This window comes from Cynocephalus volans, chromosome 4, assembly GCF_027409185.1.
Source record: "Cynocephalus volans isolate mCynVol1 chromosome 4, mCynVol1.pri, whole genome shotgun sequence".
NCBI classification, from domain to species: Eukaryota; Metazoa; Chordata; class Mammalia; order Dermoptera; family Cynocephalidae; genus Cynocephalus; species Cynocephalus volans.
In genome coordinates this window covers 106840920-106864420 of record NC_084463.1, presented here as the reverse complement: position 1 = coordinate 106864420, position 23501 = coordinate 106840920, and the positions used below count along the sequence as shown (strand labels likewise).

Below are 23501 nucleotides of genomic sequence, written 5' to 3'. Positions count from 1 at the left end.
GTAAGAGCAGATCAGACTCAGGAATGGCGTTCTTGACCTCACCTCTGCAACACTTCCTTCTTGATGTTCTGTTTGACACCAAGGTTCTCCCTGGGGATATGTTCTTCAATGCTGTCCAGATCTGCTTCTGTATACTGGTCAGGGAAACTGCCTGAAGTTGCCAGGGCTAGCAGGCGATGAAGGGTAGTGAGATCCACATCCTTGGGCACCAGAAGGGCCACTGGCTGGCTTAATATGCCAGCATGCCAGCTGGCATCTCGTAGACACTGAAGGATGTCCTCCTCTGACCCAGACGGCAGATGGAAGAGGCGGACTTGACAAATGCTAGTGGCCAGAGTGATGGCAGTGTGGCGCGCTGTACCCACAGTCCCTGAGAGCAGTAGGCCATGCTGCCGGGGCCTGGCCAGCACCCGGACCAGGCGGGCCACATGCTGAGCCATGGAGTGGCACCGGGCAAGGTTTGGGCTCAGTCCCAGCTGAGAAGCTGAGGTAGCCAGCTGCTCCTCCAGGTTCTCCCACTGCTGTTCCAGGTACAAGTTGGGGCTCTCGGAGTCGAACTCCAGTATGAGCTCTTGACTGAACACCAGGTCTGAGGGCTTTTCCTGGGGATGGAGTAGTAGCACTGATAGCAACAGGGGTGAGACCAGGTCCATCTGGAGTACCTTGCTCTTGGATAATTTCTTTACCTGGAACTTGTAGGTGGAAGGACTTGTGCCTTCCTCCTTTCTCATGTGACTTATGCTTTTCATTGTCTCCCTGCTTACTGGCCTTATGGATGATGCTAGACTTGGATTACTGGAGTAAGAGCCTGTGGTGACCTGAAGGCCATAAGGGTCCTCTTCCTCCTCTGTCTCACTGTTGCTGTTGTTTGAGTCCTCCCACTGGGCCAACTCCCCTTCGGATTCCACTTCAGGCACTCTCTCCTTCTCTTCCTCCTCTTCATGGTCCTTGTCCAGGTGCTGGGGCCCTGACCCACAGCAGAAGACCCTCTGAGCTACTTCTAGGAGAAGATTGGCACAGTAGGAGCGTTCCCTAGGGCTGTCCAGCCGGTCACAAAAGGTTCTTTGTGCCTCATGCAACCAAAGACGCACCATGTTGCGCATGGCCATCATAACAGTCAGGCGAGTGCCACGCAAGCCTGACACTCGGCGCAAGTGTTCCTGGTGGTTGGGACAGTCCACAAAACCTTGGGAGCCCATTCTGGTGGGCAGTAGCTGCAGGCTGCCAAGTAGGTGGCTCACAGAGTGCAGGGAGAAGCGGTAGTGTGGGCGGAGGGGTGAAGGCATGAAGCGGTTGCACACAGCCTCCCAGGCCTCCACTGAGGCCTGGACCAGGGCTCTTGCCAGAACACCCTCCCGCTCCACAGATGGGAAGCGCTCAAGCCAGGCCTGGATGCTAGGTGCATGCCTGCTCAGTAGGGTGGCCTTGGTCATGCTGTCCAGGGCCAGCACTGTGAAGAGTCGAAAGAGGCGTGGGCACAGTGGGCGCTCACAGCAGCCTGGTACTGTGGCAGTGGCAAGAAAGTTGACTACAGGCTGCAGTGTCTGCAGTTCTAAGGTGCTGTGGGCATACACGGTGCCATCTATGGCCTGGCGCAGAGTCTCCAACACTGGCTGGCAGCTCTTCTCTGGGTCTGTGGGACATGAAGAATAACAATGAGGACACGTGTGAGACCACATGAGAGTGTCACCCTGTTCCTCCTATTCCTGCCTCTTGGGACTGCTTCTGGCACATGTAGGGTTCTAAAGGAATTTTGTGCATCTGATGTGTGGGACTTGGTCACATCTGAGTAAGTTGTTCACTCTCCCCCACACGATCCCTAAAATTGAGTAATTTCTTTTCTCTTCTCCCGCAGGTCCTACCTCTATGATCAACTATTCATTCACTGAAGGTTAATGAATAGTAAGATTTGAAAACTGAGATGGATGGACACCTGATCTGATCACAATTAGGGGGAAAGTGCAATCACTTCAGTCAAAGAGACTGGAGTTGTATCACGTGTACACTTGTTAAAAATCAACTTTACTATGATGTTTTACATAAAATAAAAAGTATATATTTTAAGTGTATAGTTCAATGGATGTTGACAAATGTATATAGCTTTGTAACCACCACCCCAGTGATATTTAGAACATTTTCATCTCCCAGAAAGTTCCCTCAGGCACCTTTATAGTCAATCCCCCTACCTGATTTCTATCACCATTGGTTAGCTTGGCCTGTTCTAGAACTTCATATAAATGGAATCATATGGTATATATTTGTGTTTGTCTTCTTTCACTCAGCATGTTTTTGAGATTACATCCATGTTTTTACGTGTATCAGTAGTTTGTTCCATTTTACTCCTGAGTAGTATTTGTTTTGAGAGCACCCAACTAAATTGGGGTTCCAGTACCAGAGCGGCTAGCAGCCCTGCCCTGCAGGAGATGAAGGGGAGCCAGATGTGGGTGTTTACAGTGTGCCTTTCAAGGGATACTTCTTTTACCCAACAGACCACCTAATGTTGATCCATGACCAAAGGGTCCCTCACACAAGAAACTTGTTTATACTGACAGATGTCCTTGTGGCTCTTGTCTGACCTGTGTCCAGTTTGTGCCTGCCTGACCATCACTCTGGTGCTGGGAGCCCGACCTTGTGTTCCCTCAGTGTGTGGTTCTTCAGATGGAAGGCACAAATTTAACACACAACCACAATAGGAAACAAGTTCAAAGATTTGTATTTATAAATCCTCAGCAAGGAGAGCATAAAGGGTCTGGCGGGCAGTCTTCTGTCCCTGGGTCACGCAAGGCAGGAATAAAGAATCAGGCAGAGAGAGAAAAGCACATGGCAACTAGCAGTACAAACAAGGGAATAGGGGGCGGGCCACTTTAAGTTCTTGGGCAAATGCCTGAATGGTCTGTTTAAAGGAAGCTGCTGGAAGGGAAAGCAGGGAGCTCAGTCTGCTAAGTACAAATACCAGCTTGAACCATTTGGGGGTGCTGTAGAACTGGAAGTGTATTAAGCGTAACAGTTCTGGGATGAGAAAGTCAAACTTGTGTTTAAAATGGATGCTGAGGAAACATAAAATTTTCAGAATTCACTACAGTATTCCATTGTGGAAAATACCACAATTTTTAGATCCATTGACACATTAATGGGCATTTAGGTTGTTTCTAGGTTTTGGCTATTCAGAATAATACTGCTGTGAACATTCATGTATAAGTTTACTCGAGGACATGTGTATTCATTTTAATTGGGTGAAGGCCTAAGAATGGAATTTGTGGGTCATATGTAAGTATATATTTAATTTAGTAAGAAACTGGCACATTTTCTTTCATAGTGTTTGTACCATTTCACACTCTCACCAGCAAAATGTGAGAGTTTCAGTTGCTCCACATCTTCAAAAACACTTGTTATTCAGGCCGAGCCCGTGGCGCACTCGGGAGAGTGCGGCGCTGGGAGCGCAGCGACGCTCCCGCCGCGGGTTCGGATCCTATATAGGAATGACCGGTGCACTCACTGGCTAAGAGCCGGTCACGAAAAAGACAAAAAAAAAAAAAAAAAACTTGTTATTGTCAGTCTTTCTAATTATAATCTTTCTAGTGGTGTGAGGTGCTATCATGTGGTAGTTTTAATTTGAAGTTCACTGATGCCTAATAATATCAAGCAGCTTTCCACGTGCTATTGACCACTTACACATCTTTTGTGAAGTGTCTATTCAAGTGTTTTATCCATTTAAAAAAATTGAGATGATGCTTGTTTTCTTATCGAGTTGTAAGAGCTTTTTATGTATTCTGTGTACAAGTCCTTTGTCAGATACATGTATCATGCATATTTTGTCTATGGCTTATTTTTTTGTTTTCTTAACCGTGCCTTTTGAAGGGAACAGGTTTTAATTTTATTTTTGTGGCCTAAGAAATCATTGCATAACCAAGGTCACACAGATTTTTCTCCAACATTATTTTCTAAAAGTTTTTATAGTTTTAGCTTTTAGGTCTGTGACCAATTAATAACTGATTTTTATATATGTTGTGAGGTAGGATTCTTTGTTCATTTTTTTCTCCATGCATATAGCCAGTTGTTCCAGCATCATTCTTTGAAAAGACTATTTTTCCCCCATTGAATTATCTTGGCACATTAGCTGAAAATCAACTGACTGTATATCAGATTCTCTATTCTATTCCATTCGTTTATATCTACGGCCTTATACCAGTACCACATTCTCTTGATTACCATAGCTGTTTTAGTAAGTCTTAAAAACTTACTTTGTTATTTTTTTTTTTTTCAAAGTTGTCTTAGCTCTTCTAGGTCTTTTGCATTTCCATGTAAGTTTCAGAATGGGTCTGTCAATTTCTTTCTTTTTTTTTTTCTCTCTTTCTTTCTTTTTTTTTTTTTGTGGCTGACTGGTCTGGGGATCCAAACCCTTGACCTTTTATTACACCATGATCCAACAACTGAGCTAACCAGCCAGCCCTAGCCTGTCAACTTTGACCAAAAAAAAAAAAAACTTGTTCGGATTTAGATTGAGATGACATTGAATTTACAGATCAATTTGGGGAGAAAGAACATCTTAATGATATTGACCCTTCTGACTCATGAACATGTGGTATATCTCTCCATTTAATGTTGTATCTATCTCAGCAATATTTAGTCATTTTCAGTGTACAGATCTTATATATTTTTTATTAAGTTTATTCCTAAGTATTTTAACCTATGATGGTATTTAAATATTTTAAAATTTCAATTTCCAATTATTTGCTACTAGAATATAAAAATACAAGTGTCTTCAACAGATTGACTCTATATCCTGTGACCCTAATAAACTGACATTTATTCTAGTAGTTTTATGTTTCCTTTTTTTTGTAGATTACTTAGGATTCTCTATGTAGACAGTTGTGTTTTTTTATTTTATTTATTCTTTTTTTTTTTTTTTTTAAAGATGACCGGCAAGGGGATCTTAACCCTTGACTTGGTGTTGTCAGCACCAGGCTCTCCCAAGTGAGCTAACCAGCCATCCCTATATAGGGATCCGAACCCGTGGCCTTGGTGTTGTCAGCACCGCACTCTCCCGAGTGAGCCACGGACTGACCCAATTTATTCATTTTTTATTGGTTATGAATATTCATGAGATACAAAGCTGATTGTCAACACTCATGCCCAAGATGTGATGGCCAGATCCATACTGGCAGCATGCCCATTACCACAAACTGCGATTATACCCCATGTTCCCCACCCAATTATCCCCAACCTCCCTCCCCATCCTCTTTTCCCCCACTCCACTTTCTATCCCTAGGTATGCTCTCTCCCTCTGCAAGTCCAACACACCATTGTGGTCTTTCTTACCTTCCTTCTTTCTCTCTTAGCTCCCACATATGTGTGAGTGCATGCGGTATTTATCCCTCTATGCTTTGCTTATTTCACTCAACATAAGTTTCTCCAAGCTCATCCATGTTGTTGCAAATGGGAGAATTTCATTCTCTTTTATGGCAGAGTAGTATTCCATGGTGTATATATACCACAGTTTCCTTATGCAATCATCCATCGATGGACATTTAGGTTGGTTCCATGTCTTGGCTATTGTAAACAGAGCTCCGATGAACATGGGAAATGTAGGTATCCCTTCGACATGATGATTTTCATTCCTTTGGGAATATACCCAGAAATGGGATTGCTGGATTGTATGGAAGATCTATCTGTAGTTGTCTGAGAAGTCTCCATACTGTTTTCCATAGTGGTTGTACTAGTTTACAGTCCCACCAACAGTGCAGGAGCGTTCCCTTCTCTCCACACCCTTACCAGCATTTGTTATTCTCGGTCTTTTTGATTATAGCCAATCTAACTGGGGTGAGGTGATGTCTCAGTGTGGTTTTAATTTGCATTTCCCTGATGACTAGTGATGTTGAGCATTTTTTCATGTACTTATTGGCCATTTATATGTCCTTCTTTGAAAAATGTCTGTTCAGCTCCTTTGCCCATTTTTTAATTGAGTTGTTTTTTTTTTACTGTGTAATTGCTTGAGATCCTGGTATATTCTGTATATTAATCCCTTGTCAGATGCATAGTTAGCAAAAGTTTACTGCCACTCTGTAGGTTGTCTTTTCACTCTGTTGATGGTTTCCTTTGCTGTGCAGAAGGTTTTTAGTTTGATATAGTCCCATTTGTTTATTTTTTCTTTTGTTGCCTGTGGTTTCAGGCTCATGTTCATAAAGCCTGTGCCCAGACCTAGTTCCTGAAGTGTCACCCATATTTTCCCTTAGTAAGTTTACAGTTTCAGGTCTTATACTTAAGTCTTTAACCCATTTTGAGTTGATTTTAGTATATGGTGAGAGGTGCATGTCTAGTTTCATTCTTCTGCTATGGATATCCAGTTTTCCCAGCACCACTTATTGAAGAGGCAGTCTTTTCCTCAATGTAGGCTTTTGTTGCCTTTGTCAAATATAAGATGGCTGTAAACTGGAGGGGTGATTTCTGGGTTCTCTATCTGTTCCACTGGTCCGAGTGTCTATTTTTATGTCAGTACCAGGATGTTTTGGTTACTATAGCTTTGTAGTATAATTTAAAGTCAGGTAGTGCTATGCCTCTGACTTTATTTTATTTATTTATTTTTTTGGCTCAGGATTGCTTTGGCTATTCAGGGGCTTTTGTTGTTCCATATGAATGTTAAGATTGTTTTTTCCATTTCTGTGAAGAATGTCTTTGGTATTTTGATGGGGACCGCATTGAATCTGTAGATTGCTTTGGGTAGTATTGACATTTGCATAATGTTAATTCTTCCAATCCAAGAGTATGGAATGTCTTTCCATCTTTTTGTATCTTCCTTAATTTCTTTTGGTAGTGGTTTGTAGTTCTCAATGTAAAGCCCTTTCACCTCCTTGGTTAAATTGATTCCTAGGCATTTTATTTTATTTTTTGTGACTGTTGTAAATGGGCTTACTTTCTTGATTTCTCTTTCTGTTAGTTCATTTTTGGAGAATATAAGTGCAACTGGTTTAGGGGCATTTATTTTGTATCCTGCAATGTTACTGAAATTATTAACCAGCTCTAGGAGTTTTTTGATAGAGTCTTTAGGTTTTTCTATATATAGTATCATGCCATCAGCAAATAGAGACAGTTTGACTTCATCTTTTCCAATGTGGATGTGCCCTTTGTTTCTTTCTCTTGCCTGATTGCTCTGGCTAGTACCTCCAATACTATGTTAAATAGAAGCAGTGAGAGTGGGTATTCTTGTCTTGTTTCTGTTCTTAAAGGAAAAGCCTTTGGTTTTTCCCCATTCAGAATGATACTGTTGGTGGGCTTGTAATAGATGGCTTTTATTGTGTTGTGATACTTTCCTTCTGATAGAGTTTGGATGTGTTGTCCCCTCCAAAACTCATGTGGAAATTTGATCCCCAATGTGGCAGTTGGAAACTGATTGAGTCATGGGGCTGGATCCCTCATGAATGGATTAATGCTGTCCCTGGGGGAGGGGAGATTAATGAGTAAGTTCTCACTCTATTAGTTCCCACGAGAGTGGGTTGTTTAACAGATCCTGGCACCTCCTCTCTCTCTCTTGCTTCCTCTCACCATGTGATCTGCTTGTACCTGCTGGATGCCTGCCGCTTTCTGCCATGAATAGAAGCAGCCTGAGGGCCACACCAGATGCAGCTGTCCCAGAATCATAAGCCAATAAACCTTTTCCTTATAAATTACCCAGTTTCAGGTATTTCTGTTATAGCAACACAAAATGAACTAAAACACCTTCTGTACCTAATTTGTTGAGAGTCTTTATCATGAAGCGATGTTGAATTTTGTCAAGTGCTTTTTCAGCATCTATTGAGATAATCATATGGTTTTTATCCTTGAGTTTGTTGATGTGATATATCACATTTATTGACTAAGATCAACAAAACAGAAAGTAGGTTTTTCAGGAATATAAATAAAATAGACAAACCAGTAGCTAGGTTAACAAAAAAAGGACAGAAGACCCAAATAACAAAAATCAGAAATGAAAAGGGAGACATTACAACTGATACCACAGAAATACAAAGAATCATTAGAGACTATAATAAACAACTGTATGACAACAAATACGAAATCCAGGAAGATACGGATAAGTTTCTGGACACAAACAAACTACCCAGACTGAACCAAGAAGAGACAGAAAACCTGAACAGACCAATAACAAGCAATGAGATTGAAGCAGTAATCAGCAACCTTCCAACTAAGAAAAGCCCAGGTCTGGATGGCTTTACAGATGAATTCTATCAAACCTTTAAAGAGGAATGAATACCAATTCTCCTCAAACTATTCCAAAAATTTAAACAGAAGCCACTCTCCTGAACTCATTCTATGAGGCCAACATAACCTGATACCAAAACCAGATAAGGACAGAAGAGAAAATTACAGGCCAATATCCTTGATGAACATAGATGCAAAAATCCTCAACAAAATATTAGCAATCAGAATACAGCAACACATTAAAAAAACTATATATCATGATCAAGTAGGATTCATCCTAGGGATGCAAAGATGGTTCGACAATCATGTTATATGCCAATATAGATGGTTCTGTCTTTTCCAATTTTATGGGGTTTTATTTCCTTTTCTTATCTTAGAGCACTGACATGGGTCTTCAATACAATATTGAATGAAGCAGTGAGAATGTACATTCTTGCCTTTTGACTGATCTTGGAGGGTAAGTGTTGAATATTTCACCATTAAGTATGTAGTTAGCTGTTGATTTTAATAGAGGCCCTTCATCAAACTGAGAAAATTTCTTTCTATTCCTAGTGAGCTGTGAAGTGTTGAATTTTATCAAATGCTTTTTCTTTATCTGTTGAGATTATCTTTTCTCTCCTTTATTGTTAATATCACAAATTACACTGATTTTTGAATGTTGAGCCAATTTTGATTTCTCAGGATAAACTTCATCTGGTCATAATGTGGGTTATGTTTATATGTTGCTGAATTTCATTTAATAATATTTCATTGAGAATTTATTTTTGCATTTATACTTATGAAAGATAATAGTCTATAATTTATTTTCTTGAAGTGTCTTTGTCAGGGCTTGGTATTAGGATTATGGTAACCACATAAAAATAACCTGGGAAATGTTTACTCCTCCATTTTCTGAAAAAGTATTTGCACATTTCACTTATTTTTTTCAAATATAGTATATAATTCAACTGTGTAACTATCTGGGACTGCAGACATTTATTATGAATTCAAAATTTTAATAGATATAGGGCTATTCATTTTCTATTTTTTTTCTTCTTGAGTCAGGCTTGAGTTGTGTTTTGCAAGGTATCTATCCACTTCATCTAAGTTACTAAATTTATTAGCATAAAGTTTTTCACAATATTCCCTTGTTATTCTTTTTTAATATCTTTAATAAGACCTCTTTCTTTTCTGATATTGAAAATGTATGTTTTCTGTTTTATTTCTTGATTTCTGTTACTTGAAGATTGTCAATTTTATTTATCTTTTTCTAAAAACCAAATTATAGCTTTGTTAATGTTCTCTATTTGTGTGTTTTTCTATTTCGTTGATTTCTGCTCTGATCTTTATGATTTATTTCCTTCTAATTGCTTTGGGTTTATCTTGCTCTTCTTTCACTAGATTTTTTTTTTTTTTTTTTTTTTGGCGGTGGCAGGGTGGGGTGGGGTGAGGGGGCGGGCAGCTAGCCAGTACAGGGATTGAACCCTGGACCTTGGTGTTATCAGCACCACACTCTAACCAACTGAGCTAACTGGCCAGCTCCTTTTGCTTGATGCTTAAGCTGAAAATTTAGATCACTGATTCTGAACCTTTTTTCCTTTCTGACATAGGTATTTAAAACTATATACTTCTAATCACTGCTTTAGCTGCATCTCACAAATTTGATATGTTTTGTTTTTATTATTATTCAATTCAAAATATTTTCTAATTTTTCTTTTATATTTTTTTGATGCATGAGTTATTTAGAACTATGCTGTTTAATTTCAAAGAATTTGGTAATTTCTAGGTATACTATTGTTACTAATTTTTATTGCTGTGGTCAGAGAAAATACTCTAACATTTTCACCCTTTTGAGACAGGAGGCGCTCAGTTTCCCTGGGCTCAGGTTACAGGACACACCTCCAGGTTTCAAACCACTCCCCAAGGTCTCAGGCCCCTCCTCTTGGCCCTCCCCTAGAGGAAAGTTACTGCCCTTATTAGACCTATTTTTGGCATCAACGTGGGGAAATTAAGACAACCAAGGGCTGGCTTATGCAAACCCAGTGACTGGGCATGCTCAGTAGAGAAGGTTTATATAACCCTAGTAGCTGAGCATGCTCAGCAAAGTGGAATTTATCCTTTGATAAATTTATCCTTTGACCTTCCACTAGAGGTGCTAAAGAGCACAGAATATTCTTGAATATGTTCAGTACATGGGACAGGATTTGACCAATGAACATGCTCCAAAAAGAGACCAACTGAGCATGTGCAAGACTATGTTACATAACAGGGAACCACCCCTTAATTGAATATTCATTAGATAGCATGGACATGTATTAGATAGTGAAACTATAAAAGCTGAATCCTGGCAGAATGCAGGGTTGTTGCTCACTTTCCTGGGACCAACCCACACTTCACTAGCTGAGGTGCGTATGCTTTATTTTTGGGTTAAACTTACTGTTAGCAGGTGGCTAACATTCTCTTAAGCCAGACTGCACTCTGTACTAAATTTTAAGTGTGTATTTCTCACTTTTATGTTAAACTTAGTGTGGGCCCTGCTCAATCTCTGGAGCTAGGTTGCACTTTCTCTATGGACTCTGTATCTCTTATTCATTATATTAAACCTATTCTAACTTTCTACTGTGACTCTACTGTTGAATTCTCTCCTTTGGTGGAGTCAAGAACCTGGTAAGAAGTTATGGTGGGTTGAGGCCAACTATCAGGTCTCCCAGACTCTCTCCTCTGACATCACTTTGAAATTTGGTGAAGCTCATTTTATAACCCAGCATATGATCTATCTCAGTGAATGGCCCTTGTGCACTTGAAAAGAAAGTGCATTCATTTTGCAGTTGGTGGGTATAATGTTCTGTAAATGTCCTTATGGTTTCTAGTGATATTCAGATCTTCTGTAATGTTACTTTCTTGATCCTTGTTCTATCAATTACTGAGAGAAATATTAAATCCCTTACGATTTTGAATTTGCTATTTTCCTCTTGTTTCTATCAGCTTTTTCTTCACAAATTCTCAAGCTCTGTTATAGGTGCATACATGTTTAGGACTTTTATGTCTTTCTGATGAATTGAATCTGTTAATTATGAGATGTTCTTCTCCATCTCTGACAATACCCTTTGTCTTAAATATAATATATATGTTAATATAGCCATGCCAATTTCTTTTTCTTTTTCTTTTCCTAGATCTAAGATATTTATTTTTTTCATGCCCAAGTAAACCTGGGTCACTGGCCCTCACTGGTCCCCTATCTGCCCTCAATCCTCCTACCCTTCACAACAGGAAGAAACATTACTTTCGCTCTACAGCTTGGAGGGCACCTAAGCTTTGGCAGCTGACTTGTAATGGGTGAGAGTGCGGGCAGAAGGGTCAGTAGCATTGACCCACTTGGGCATCCAGTAATGGGTTAGCCAGTCAGCCTGGCCTAGGTAGTGGTGTTCAAAGGTTTGACAGTACTAATAGCCTTCTTTAGTTTTAGGAGTCCTGAAGGTAAATTTCTGAGCTGCAGTTGCCATCATTGCCTCATCAACCTGATGTTCAAAATATTCCTGTAAAATCTTAAACCAGGAATTCTTAACTGAGGTTATTCTATCACTGAAGGCTTCTTTTGGTTGCCAGAGAATGTCCTTAGGTATCAGATTGGAGTCCTCAAATGTCTCTCTCAGGAGATGTTTTTCTATCCCATTCTTTGGAATCCTCATTTCTGGTGGCAAAGACAAGTAATAGGAAGAAAATCAATGACCAAGAAATGGGAGTCTCAGTTCAAGGCCATGGGCAGCTGTAGTCTGATCTGCACCAGAACATCAAACAGATAGAGTTCCTTCAGAAGCCTCTCACTCTCCTCCTTGACTTTTTCAGAAGGAGCCTTGTGAAAATACACGTAACCCTGGGCAACTTCGTCTGATTCCTCTCTAGAGAATATCTGTGTTTTTCCAAATATACTTGGAAAGCAAATACCTACTGAAGCATGAACTGTTGTAATGTCATAAGTTTCTAAGGAAAATGTGACTTCATCCAGGGCCTGAATGCCTTCCTCAGAGTTAAAGAGGACTTCATGATGTTCACTTCCAATATGATTTGCCACCCTTCTAGCAGCCAGTAAGTCAGGACTGTCTTCCATGACAGTTGCAAATGTCTGGAGAGTGTACTGCACGTGCCTCTTTCAGCTGCTTCAGCAGGGTGGCGGCAACCAAGCTGGAGTCCAAGCCCCCTAATAAAAAGCAGCCAGTCCTTCTGTCATCAAATGCTTCTTAATAGCATTGTCAAAAAGGATCCAGAGGTTGTTCTTCACAGTTCTATCTCAAAACCTGGGAAGATTTTCTCCACATTGTCATAGAGGTCACGCAGAGGTTCATCCCTATAGTGATGATATTTAACCAATTCTACAGATGCTACTTTGCCATTTGACTGTAAATCCAACACTTCATAATGTCCTGGAAGAAAAGGCTCCACTTGTTATTTATTTTTTATTTTATTTTATTTTTTAAAAATGACCGGTAAGGGGATCTTAACCCTTGACTTGGTGTTGTCAGCACCACACTCTCCCAAGTGAGCTAACTAGCCATCCCTATATGGGATCCGAACCCATGGCCTTGGTGTTATCAAAACCACATTCTCCTGAGTGAGCCACGGACCAGCCCAAGGTTCCACTTTTTAAAAGGGAGTGGTGAAGTGCTTCAATGTAACAAGACCTTTAGCTTCTGAACACACAGCCCCAAATCCACCTTCTGTCATGGCTTTAAAGAAAGGTCTGATTGCATAGGTATCTCTGCCCGGGAAAACTTTACTGGCAGTTTCCAGTAAAATAAATGCAAACACCCCATCCAACATACATATTGTTTGTTCAATTCCTCCTTTGTCATAAAGATGAAGAATGATCTCACCATCCACTTTGGTCTGGCATTCAAATTCAAAATGGTGTTTCATCTTCTTGTGGTTGTAGATTTCAGCATTATAACAGAGCCACAAATAAAGATATTTCTTTAGTCAAATTCCAAACAGCTGGTCAACCACTGCCAACCAGTGAAATCCAAAGCAGCAATTGGTGTACCCATTGACATTCTTAAAATGAAATGTATGTGTACCCCAGCATGCAATCTTCATAGCACTCAGACATTGAACAGAAAGGCAATCATCACTGCCCCAGAGGGCCCAAATGCCACATATGGTGCAATGTAGCTACAGGCTCTAAGTGATTTATTTAAATGTGATTGAAACTGAAAAAAGCCTGGGCGTGAGCAGGTCTGGCTGGCAGGGGAGAGGAGGCCAGCGCTGCTGCATGCAGGTGGGACAGCAGGCCTCCTCTCACCTTATACACGCCAACTTCTTTATGCATACTATTTTGCCTTTTTTTTCTTTTACTTTTAATCTGTGTTTTTATATTTAAAGCAGTTTAAATATAAAATATGCATCTCTCAGACAGCGTATAACTATGCCTTATTCTTCGTCTAGTCTGACAATGATGGCCTTTTATTTGGAGTGCTTAGTTCATTTACATTGAATGTATTTACTGATATGGTTGGTTCAAAGTCCATCATATTGTTATTTGTTTTCTATTTGTCTCTTTTATATTTCTATTTCTCTGTTGCTTTCTTGCTTCCTTTTGCATAACAAATACTTTTAATATCTCATTGCATTAATTGGCTCTTTAGCTCTATTCTTTATTATTATTATTTAGTGATTTTTTTTTTTTTTTTTTTTGTCCTTTTCGTGACCGGCACTCAGCCAGTGAGTGCACCGGCCAGTCCTATATAGGATCCGAACCCGCGGCGGGAGCGTCGCAGCGCTCCCAGCGCCGCACTCTACCAAGTGCGCCACGGGCTCGGCCCTATTTAGTGATTTTTCAAGGCTAAAAATGTGCCTCCTTAACAATATTAGAAGTAACATTGAACCACTTTGCACTTCATATTTGACCTTTCCCACTTCCTATTTCACTCCTCCTATTTCACATTTAACACTTCCCATTTCACAAATGTAAGCATCTTACAATAGTTTATTTCAATTTACTTGTTTCTCCTGACCCCATCCTTTTGCTATTATAGCTATTGTCTCCTTTACTTCTACCAACATTACCAACCCCACCTAACAATGTTATTATTTTTGTTTTAAACTGTCAAGAGTCTTTTAAGGAAATTAAGGGAAGAAAAAGATATTCTTTTATATATACCCACATATTTACAATTTCTGATGCTCTTCATCCTTTTTTGTAGATCTGGGTTTCTATCTGCTATTTTTCATTTCTGCCTGAAGAACATCTTTTTAGCATTCCTTATAGTCAAGTTCTAGCAGCAAGGACTTTTCTCAGCTTTCATGTATCCAAAATACCTTTATTTCACCCTCATTTATGAAGGGTATCTTTACTAGGTAGAGACTTCTAGGTTGACGGGGGTTTTTGTTTTTGTTTTTTCTTTTTGGTACTTTAAAGTTATTTTTCCACTATCACTTGGATTCCATTATTTTTAATGAGAAGTTAATCATCATTCTTAATGTTGTTCCTCCAGATATAATGTCTTTTTTTTTTTTTCTTCTGACCAGTTTCAAAGGTTTTCTTTTTTTGGTTTTCAGTGGCTTGACTATGATGTACCTAGATGTGGCTTTCTTTTTATTATTCTGCTTTGGGATAACTGAGCTTTTTATATCTGAAAGTCACTATTTTTCAAGAAATCTGGGAAAAATTTGGTCATTATTTCCTCAAACGTTCCTTCTGCCCTATTCTCACTCTCTTCTCCTTCTGGGACTCTAATTATACTTGTTAGACTTAAGCTCTACTCAAATTCGATATTTTTATATTCTTCAGGGTTCTCTAACTTTCTTCTGCCATTTCCAAACTGCTGTTAAGCCCATCCAGTAAAATTTTCATTTCATTTATTGAATTTTTTAGTTCTGAAATTTCCATTTAGTTCTTTTTAGTATTTTCCATTTCTCTGCTGAGATTCCTTACCTGTTCACTCATTAAGATCATATCTTCCTTTAAGTACTTGAATCCTTTTATAACAGCTGCTTTAAAGTATTTGTCTGCTAAATCCAACCTCTATACCATCTTAGGGTCAGTTTTTATTGACTGCTTCTTGACAATGGGTCACATATTTCTAGTTTTTTTTCTTTTTTGTATGTCTGTTAATTTTTTATTTTATACTGAATGTTTTGGTGGTTGTCACCCAAGGACACCTTTTACACTCTCTCAGCTGTGTTAGACTGTTTCACTCTATAATGTTGCTTGCAATATTTTCAACCCTCTTGTTGAAATCTCTTAGCTTAAATCTCTTCAGAGATCTGGCTGTACTACTCTTTACCCCTTTTGTTGTCCAATGACACTCTAATTACTCATGAAAATTCATCACAAAGGCCAAATAATATAATTGGAAGGAACTATGGGTTTTGGAGCCAAGTAGACTTGAATTTTAATCTTGGTTCTGACATTTAATAGGTAGGATGTCTTCAGCAGGTTATAAAATCTGTCTCAGTTTCTTCACCTTTAGAATAGTAATAAAAAATCTCCATCTTACTCAGTTTTTATGAATACTAAAAGAGATAGATAAATCATGTAAAACATACTAGATACTCAATAAACTATACATGCTATTTTTTACTAATACACCTGGTTGAAGTTTTCTACATCCCATAGGGACTTTAATGTTTGAATGAACAACCTATCCAATGCTTTAGCCCATTGACTCAACAACCTCTACATGTACTTCACTTCTACCCATTTCATTGCCATATTTAGAACCTGTCATCCATCATCTGGAGGTACACCATTGTAGTGAATTGAATTATGTCCCCCCAAAACTCACTGGAGTTTGAATTGTGTCTCCCGAGTTTTATGTATTAGAAACTTAGCCCCCTATGTGACTGTTAAGAGGGTGGGTAATCTTCTACGGTAATTGAAAGGTGGAGTCTTGAAGAGGTGATTGAATTGTAGGACTGTGCAATAGCGAATGTATTAAAAATGGTGGTCAGGGGCATGGTTCTGAGGGCTTTAAAAGAAGAGGAGAGTCTGTTTTTCTCTCTCTCTCTCTTGCTCTCTCTGCTGCCACCATCTTGCAATGTGAGACCCCTGGGTCACTGTCGCCATCATCAGATGTGTTCCTCACACTTTGGATTTCTCAGCCTCAGAAACTGTAAGCAATAAATTTTGTTTACTTTACAAATGTGGCTCACTTGGGAGAGTGTGGTGCTGAAAACACCAAGGCCAAGGGTTTGGATCCCTGTGTAGGGATGGCCGGGTTAGCTCACTTGGGAGAGCATGGTGCTGACAACACCAAATCAAGGGTTAAGATCCCCTTACTGGTCATCTTTTAAAAAAATAAAAAATAAAAAATAAATAAATATATAAATAACCCAGTTCTGTGTATTTCGTTATAAGCAACAGAAATGGACTAATAGAACCACTTTAGAACTTTAAATTTCAACATCCCAAACTTTCATACTAATTTCTCCCCTTTCCTTTGTTATCTTTTCTTCTACAAACTATTATTGAGCTCTTAATTTCTGTTGGGTTTATCAAAATGAATGAGAGAAATCCCTGTTCTCATGAATCTCAGAATGTGGTGAAAAGGACAGACAAACATATAATCATAAAATCATGGTTGTCACACATTATTGTAAAGAGCATAGGATTGGCATCTAACCTAGAATAGAGGTCAGGCTTTCTGAAGGAGTTAATGCCTCCAGGAAGATGATTTGGAAAGAGTAAGTAAGATTTAGCCAGATAAATTGAGAAGGCAGAGAGGACAGCAATCCCAGAGGCTAAAGGAAGCCTAACTTGTTGAATCCAGTTAGATTATAGAGTGTAAGAGTCTAGAAAAGAAAGCCTCATCACAAAGAGATATGTGAGAGCATTTGCCAAAGTTCCAGGTAATGATTCTATGAACCATGGACATATGTGGAAAGATTCAAGAGGTATTTAGGAGGCAGAATTGAGAGACATGGTGACTGGACATTGGTGAGGGAAGAGATGTCAGCAAGACTTCTGGCTGAAGAGTCTAGATGGTGGTACCAGTTACTAAAAGGACACACAGGAACAGAATTTGGGGAGAAAGATGATAAGCTCAGGGTTGGGTCTGAGGTGCCAATGGGACAACAAAGTGCCAATGTATAGTACATAGTGGAAAAACAGTGCTTAAAAGAGAACCCTGCATTGAAGACACAGATTTAGCAGAGATGGTAGATGAGTCCATGAGAGGGGTAAGATTGCTCAGGGAGCATATGTAGAATAAGAAGACATTAAGAATGGAACACTGAAGTTTAATCTGTAGACATACATTTGAGAGTAAATGAATATTGCTAGGAATTTTACAGTGTCAAGAGATGACAGTCATTCACTCATTCCCTCCCTCCCCCCAGCTCCTCACCAGAAGCAGCCAGGTGCAGATCCTCCAGCAGGAAGAGGAGGGAACCTTTAGAATCCTGGTGATGTCCAGGCCATGGCCTGTCTTGTGCTTGGCCCTGGACTCCTCTGCTCAGCAATAGGCGAAGGTGGGTGGAACTGAAGGCAGGGTGGATGGAGCTGTATGTGTAAGGGTGGTTTGGCTCCACCAACACTTCCACAAAAGCTGATTTCCCTGTTGCTGCCTCTCCAGCCAGCAGCACTGGCTGCTCCCTTGACAGAAGCAGGTCTACCACATACAAGAGCCGTTCAGTCTGCAGAAACAGGAGTGTGGCAGCTCCAGTGCAGAACAGTAATCTAGTTGAAAATAAAGGTCTAGGGGACTTAAAGCTGTACTTGGAGAACACTTCGTGTATTTTTGTGATTGTAAAAACATATCAAAGAATGGGAGCAAGTGGGCCCAGCTGGGGATTATCCCTAGTATATCTCCAGTCCCAAACCCAGCTCCTACTCCACTGTCCTCATACCTGGGTAGAAGGGTGGAAGGTGCCCAGAGTTCCTCTGACGTGGCTGCTCAGATACTGGCCAGTGAAGGGAACCAGTGTCCCATCTTCAGAGCTTACATGTAGGTCAAACACCGAGGCTGAGGATGGTGGCTCAGGGTAGTTGGAGAGGCAACTAATAGAATCCTTCATGAAGGTATCAAAGAGGGGCCAGAGCCTGCTCAGATGGACACACAGGCAAAAGTGCCACATAGTTACAACACTTCGTGACACACTGACACACTCCACTACACCCGAACAGTGATGTAACATGGGTTTTAACTCCCAAGGGCCAGTCCATCTCAGTCCTCCACATCCCACATCCCTCATCCCTGTAGGTACCTGGAAGGAAGGTGGGATCCAAAGCCCCAGATCAGGGCAAAAAGAAAACTGCTAATAGCCAGCAAGTGCTCCCTGTGCTTATTTGACACATCATCACTGTCAACCTGGGACCAGTTTAGAGAGCTGCTTTTTGAATACCTGAGGCTTTGGGTCACAGGATCACCGCAGCAGAAGTCCTCTGCAAAGGTCACCATGGCCAGGATAGAAGCCCCAGTAGGAAAAGGGGGGGGGGGCAGATAGAGGCAAGAGTAAAGGCTGACAGTATTACTTCTCCTTACTTGCAGTCCCCTGGCCCAGCTCCACCAAAGAACCCATGCCCCAGACTCCAGCTATACCCCAGCTACCCTCAAGGCCCCATCTCTGTCACACCAGCCCTTCCATCTCCCCACCTGGGCCATGTGCCTTCTCTTCCTCTAGGCGCAGGTGGGGATCAAGCAGACCATGCAAGATGCGAGCCAGGCTGGTAACTTCAGCCACGCCTGGGCAAACAGCCTGCTGCCCATGTACCTGCAGCAGAGAGCTGGCACCCTGGCGGGCGAGGAATCGGAATGTTGCAGGCACCAGAACTTCAGCCAGGTGGTTGAGCTCAGTGATCGTCTGGTGCTGCAGGCGATACTCACGGGGCAGAGCTGCCATCAGGACGCTAAGCATACACTGCCAAGTCTGCTCCCCACCACACCAGACTAGGGCACAATGGCCCACCACTGTGGGGGACATACTGGCTGTGTCTGCCACCTCCATCAAGAGAAAGGTGCCTGGGGGTCGTGCTATCTGCTGACCATTGGGGAGGCTAAGCTGTGGAGGGTCACTCAAGAGGCAAGTGATGGAGTCCAGCCAAGCAGCACTGGAGGCCCCATCACATATTATCCAGCGCTGGATCCCCATCGACTCCTCTGTCTGTCCCTTTGGGCCCACACTGTTACTATGATTGGCTGCATGAAGTAGCCTGGGAAAGACGCCATGGTGCCAGCAGGTGCCCTCTAGCCATCCCAGGAACTCCTGGGGGCTGAGAACACTGGGGTAGAGGTGAGTAATTTCCACAGGCTGAAAGCCCTGTGATGAGGTGTCTTCCATGGCTGCCAGCCGATGCTGGATCTTAAATAAGCTGTGCCAACAAGTAGTCTTGCCACTGCCTGCAGGGCCCAGGAGCAGAATGCCTGAGGCCCGGCTTAGGGCCTGGCTCAGCTGCTCCAGGGACCCCAAAATGTCAGGGCTGGGATGCAGGCCTACCTGCCGCAGTTCCTCCACCATCAGCGGCTTCATGAGCCTGGTGGTCATGGGCTCTGCCAGCACTTGGCTGGCGCTAGGAAAAAGCCCACAGAGCAGCTCTCGGAGATTGTTCAGGCGGAGCCCATCGAGGATGCTGAACAGTGGTGAGCGCATCAGAGCACGCAGAAGTGTCATCTCCTCGATGGCAGCTAGGCTGTGGGACTGCTGGGACTTGAGGTCCTCCTCGGTCCCATTTAATGTGTGTATTGTGTCTTCTAGTATCTGCTTGAGCAGTGGTAAGTGGCAAGGGAGGGGCCCAGGTAACAGCTCACACTCTAGGGAGAAGAATTTGGATAGGCGGGAAGCCATGCGGGAGGCATCCCGCATGCCTGCACCCAGCAGGGTCAGCTCTGCCACTTGCTGCAGGTCAGGCAGTGCCAAAGCCACAGGCCGCAATAGCAGGTGCAGATTGGCAGGCACAGCAGAGTTCAGGGCACGCATTGTCAGGAGACAGCCATAGCCAAGGCGCATGGACACGTGATGTTTCTCAAAGAAACCACTGCCGAGGAGCTGGGGCTGGGTGGGGTCTATGATGCTGGTGCTTCGGGAGGCTGCCTGGTACAGTGGGGCATAGAGGTGGTGCAGTTCAGCCAGGCGCTGACTCAGGGCAGAGAGCAATCCAGGAGGAAGGTGCTGAACTGCTTCCAACAGCAGCCAGGCCCCACTCTGCAGGGCACCATTCAGGTAGTTGCTCAGGCATCGGGCCTCTATCTGAGGTGAGCAGCGCACCATCACCAGCTGGCGGCCTAGGGCCCGTGCCAGGCTATTCACTATAGATGTCTTGCCCACACCATCAGGGCCCAGAAGGGTACCACAGGCCACCTCCTCCAGGGCTAATAACAGCACTAGAGCTGGCCGCTCAGGTAGCAGGCTGGGTAGAGGCCCCAGTCTGGGACCCAGGTACTCATAATTGTATAGGAAAGACCGGTCCAGCACATCTATCCAGCATGCAGCTGGTGACAGAGAAGGCTCAGTAGATGCAATAGTCCTGAGACTCTGCAGGGGGCTTTTGGGGATCACGTGAGGTGAACCCAGGTGATATTTGAGTTGGCGGACCCAGTGGAAGTCTCTCAGATCACTGACCTGGTGTTGCTCTAGAAGCTGTGCTATATCCCGGTGAGTCACCACCATGACCAGCAGGGCACTGAGCAGGCTGGCCTGGTGGACTGAGCGCAGAGGCCGTCCACTCTGGGAGCTCCTCTGGGCCTGCAAAAAGCGCACTAGTACCTCGAGCTTGCGCATATGCATGGGGACCATGGCCAGGGTCTCCTCCTTAATCAAAGACTCCTCTATCTCAGCTCGCCACACTATCTCCTCTGCCACCAGCACACACTGCCATGGGAAGGCCTGGACTAAATCCAGCCAGTGGTGGACATATAGTTGCACAGGCAACTGGCTTTGCTGGGGTGGTTGCTTGAAGGCTTCACCTAGGGATGCAAGGTGGGCGGCCACACAGTCCTGCAGCATGTGCACTAATGTCAAGCGCAGACACTTCTCCAGAGAGGCCAGCCATTTAGGGAGATCTGGATGCAAAAAAAGGGGTCCCCGTAGCTTCACCTCCTCCCCACCTACCCCTAGCACTGCAACAGCCTCCACCTGAGTCTGTGTGCTTGGGCTTGACTCCCGGTCATCCATATTTTTCTCATCACTTGGGCTGGACTTGAAGCTCACAGCATGCACATGAGGAAAGCAACGTTGTACCCATAGCTGGGCCTCACATAACTCCAGTGGGGCAGCCAGCAAGGCCACCAGCTCACTGTCACTGAGGAAGAAGAGGCGGGGGAAGTGCACACACACTCCATAGAGCACACTCTCCAGAGCCATGATGATGCCCTCCAGCTCCACTGATCCTGCTTGCAGCAGTTGTTGCAGCTGCTGGCCTTGGAAGTAAGGGCTCCTCTTGGCACTGGGCACTATAAGTGACAGAACCATGGGGTCAGCTACAGAGATGTGCATCAGGGTCCGATACTGATCATCCATGGCCTTGAAACGAGAGTTCTGTGGTGAGGGAGAGGGTAAAAGTGAAGGCAAGTGTGAAGTGGCAGCTCCCCCTCCCACTTTGAGCCCCGCTGTTCAGTAGCCCTTGCCCACTGTCTCGGTCCCCTTCCCTACCAGGACAGTGCTAGGAAACTGGATCTTCATCTCATGCAGAACTTTATTCAGAAAAATCCACTTCTGCTGGAAAGTCACCCACACATCCAGCAGGGAACCTGTGTAAGCAGCCAGAGAAACACCAGGGTACTAGCTTCTGCAAGTGGGTCCAGCCTGCTCCTGACTTCTCAGGTTCCCCTCCAGCCCAACTGAAATACTCCACTCATTAAGACCCAGGGGCCTTGTCTGGGGGAAATAAAACTTTCACTGTGAATAAAGACCTGGTCAGCTCATTCCAAAAAATAGCTCTGAAGGAGGTCCTCATTCTGTCTTTCAGATCTTCCCCCAGTCAACCTCCACCTCTCACCCCCATCCTTCTGGGTCATCCTACCTCAGGTCCTGCCCATCAGCCCAGCTAGAGTCCTGCACTCACCTAGGCCATGCATGATGGTCACCCACTCCAAAGCCATTTTGTATAAGTCTCCTGACTTTTGGGTGGCCAAGATCTTGAACAAGACCTGAAGACTTTCCTGGATGGAATCCTGTAGGCTGCTGTGGTCTGAAGAAGAAAAAGCTGAGCTGGCAGTCAGATAAGGCAAGGGTAGGCGCTGGGGCAGAAAAAGAATAGACTAGGGTAACCTTCCAAGGGAGGCAATTCCAGAGACCTTAATGCCCTTTCTATTTTTGAGGATTGCACTGGCCAGTACAGTAGAACCAGTAGAGCACTGAGGTCTCAAAGCAGGGAGAGGAGAAACTCCACCTTCCCCCAGGCACTGGGCAGACTCTAGGCCAGCTGATTTCCCGGGCTAGATACTATAAGTATCCACCTAGCTATTTGGGGCACATTGATAAATGTGCATTCCTAACCAAACGCTGGACATAGAGAGATGACAAGGATAAAGAGTTGGGATGATAAGGAACATCCATGTTAGAACAGAAAGGACATACATTCTTTTCCATGCAGAAGCTGGACCAGTTCCATGTCTTGTCCAGGTGGGACTTCTACATAGCACTAGCCCATCATGCACTTATCTGTGTACTATTATCTCTCACTGGACTGGGAGTTCCTAAGGGACAGGGCTGCTTTCTGTAAATCTCTGTGTTTGGCACAAAGGAGGCAGGTGAGTTTGATCAGGGAAAGTATAAAGGAATGAATGAATGAGTGAGGTATAAAATCAGACAGCAGGGTGCAACCTAGAGGACAGAGCATTGAAAAGTCGAAAGAAGTGACTGTGAGAAATTTCTAAGTACACCCAGGAAGGGAGGGACCTTTGCTGAAGGAACCAGGCATTGGGTGCAGAGAGGGAGGTGGGAAGTTCGCTCCCAAGGAAATTAGACAGTAGGGGAGCTACATGGAAGACACTGTCTCAGAACAAACTGATGTGTCAGGTTGTCCAGTTTGGATGGGGGCCGGGCTAGAGAAGCCAGGCCTGGCAAGGCTTGCTGGATGTGGTGGATGAAAACGGCCCCAAGTAGGGTCTTTCACTGGGCCACAACGGCTGGGTCTCACCTGAGAGAATGAAGGTGCCACTATCCTTGTCCACTACCTCCCACTGGGGGCTGTGGAGCATCTGCCTCTTGGTGCGCTCTGAGGCTGGGGGCTTGTAGGGTACATGCAGGATGAAGTTGAGCAGGCGCAGCTGGCGCATTTCCCAGTACCGCTGTAGCTGCCGTAGGGTCTCTTGGGCATGAATTCGTTCGTTTTCGAACTGCCAGACCTAGAACAGCTGGATCTCAGGAAGCAGGACTGGGTAATGGCTCAGGGGATA

General features: G+C 43.3%; 1 protein-coding gene and 1 pseudogene across 1 annotated transcript in view; both read right to left on the bottom strand.

Annotated features, from left to right (window-relative positions):
* The window catches only part of DNHD1 (dynein heavy chain domain 1), a 104388-nt gene that overhangs the window by 14420 nt on the left and 66467 nt on the right, over window positions 1-23501 (bottom strand). The window contains exons 18-25 of the mRNA XM_063094960.1: window positions 23243-23450; window positions 22166-22291; window positions 21754-21851; window positions 18762-21639; window positions 18373-18550; window positions 18016-18208; window positions 17514-17802; window positions 43-1633 (exon numbers count right to left, since the gene is read on the bottom strand). Of these exons, the coding sequence (XP_062951030.1) occupies window positions 43-1633; window positions 17514-17802; window positions 18016-18208; window positions 18373-18550; window positions 18762-21639; window positions 21754-21851; window positions 22166-22291; window positions 23243-23450 (5561 nt within the window). The remainder of the gene's footprint in view (window positions 1-42; window positions 1634-17513; window positions 17803-18015; window positions 18209-18372; window positions 18551-18761; window positions 21640-21753; window positions 21852-22165; window positions 22292-23242; window positions 23451-23501) is intronic.
* LOC134377009 (asparagine synthetase [glutamine-hydrolyzing]-like) lies at window positions 11481-13278 on the bottom strand (annotated as a pseudogene).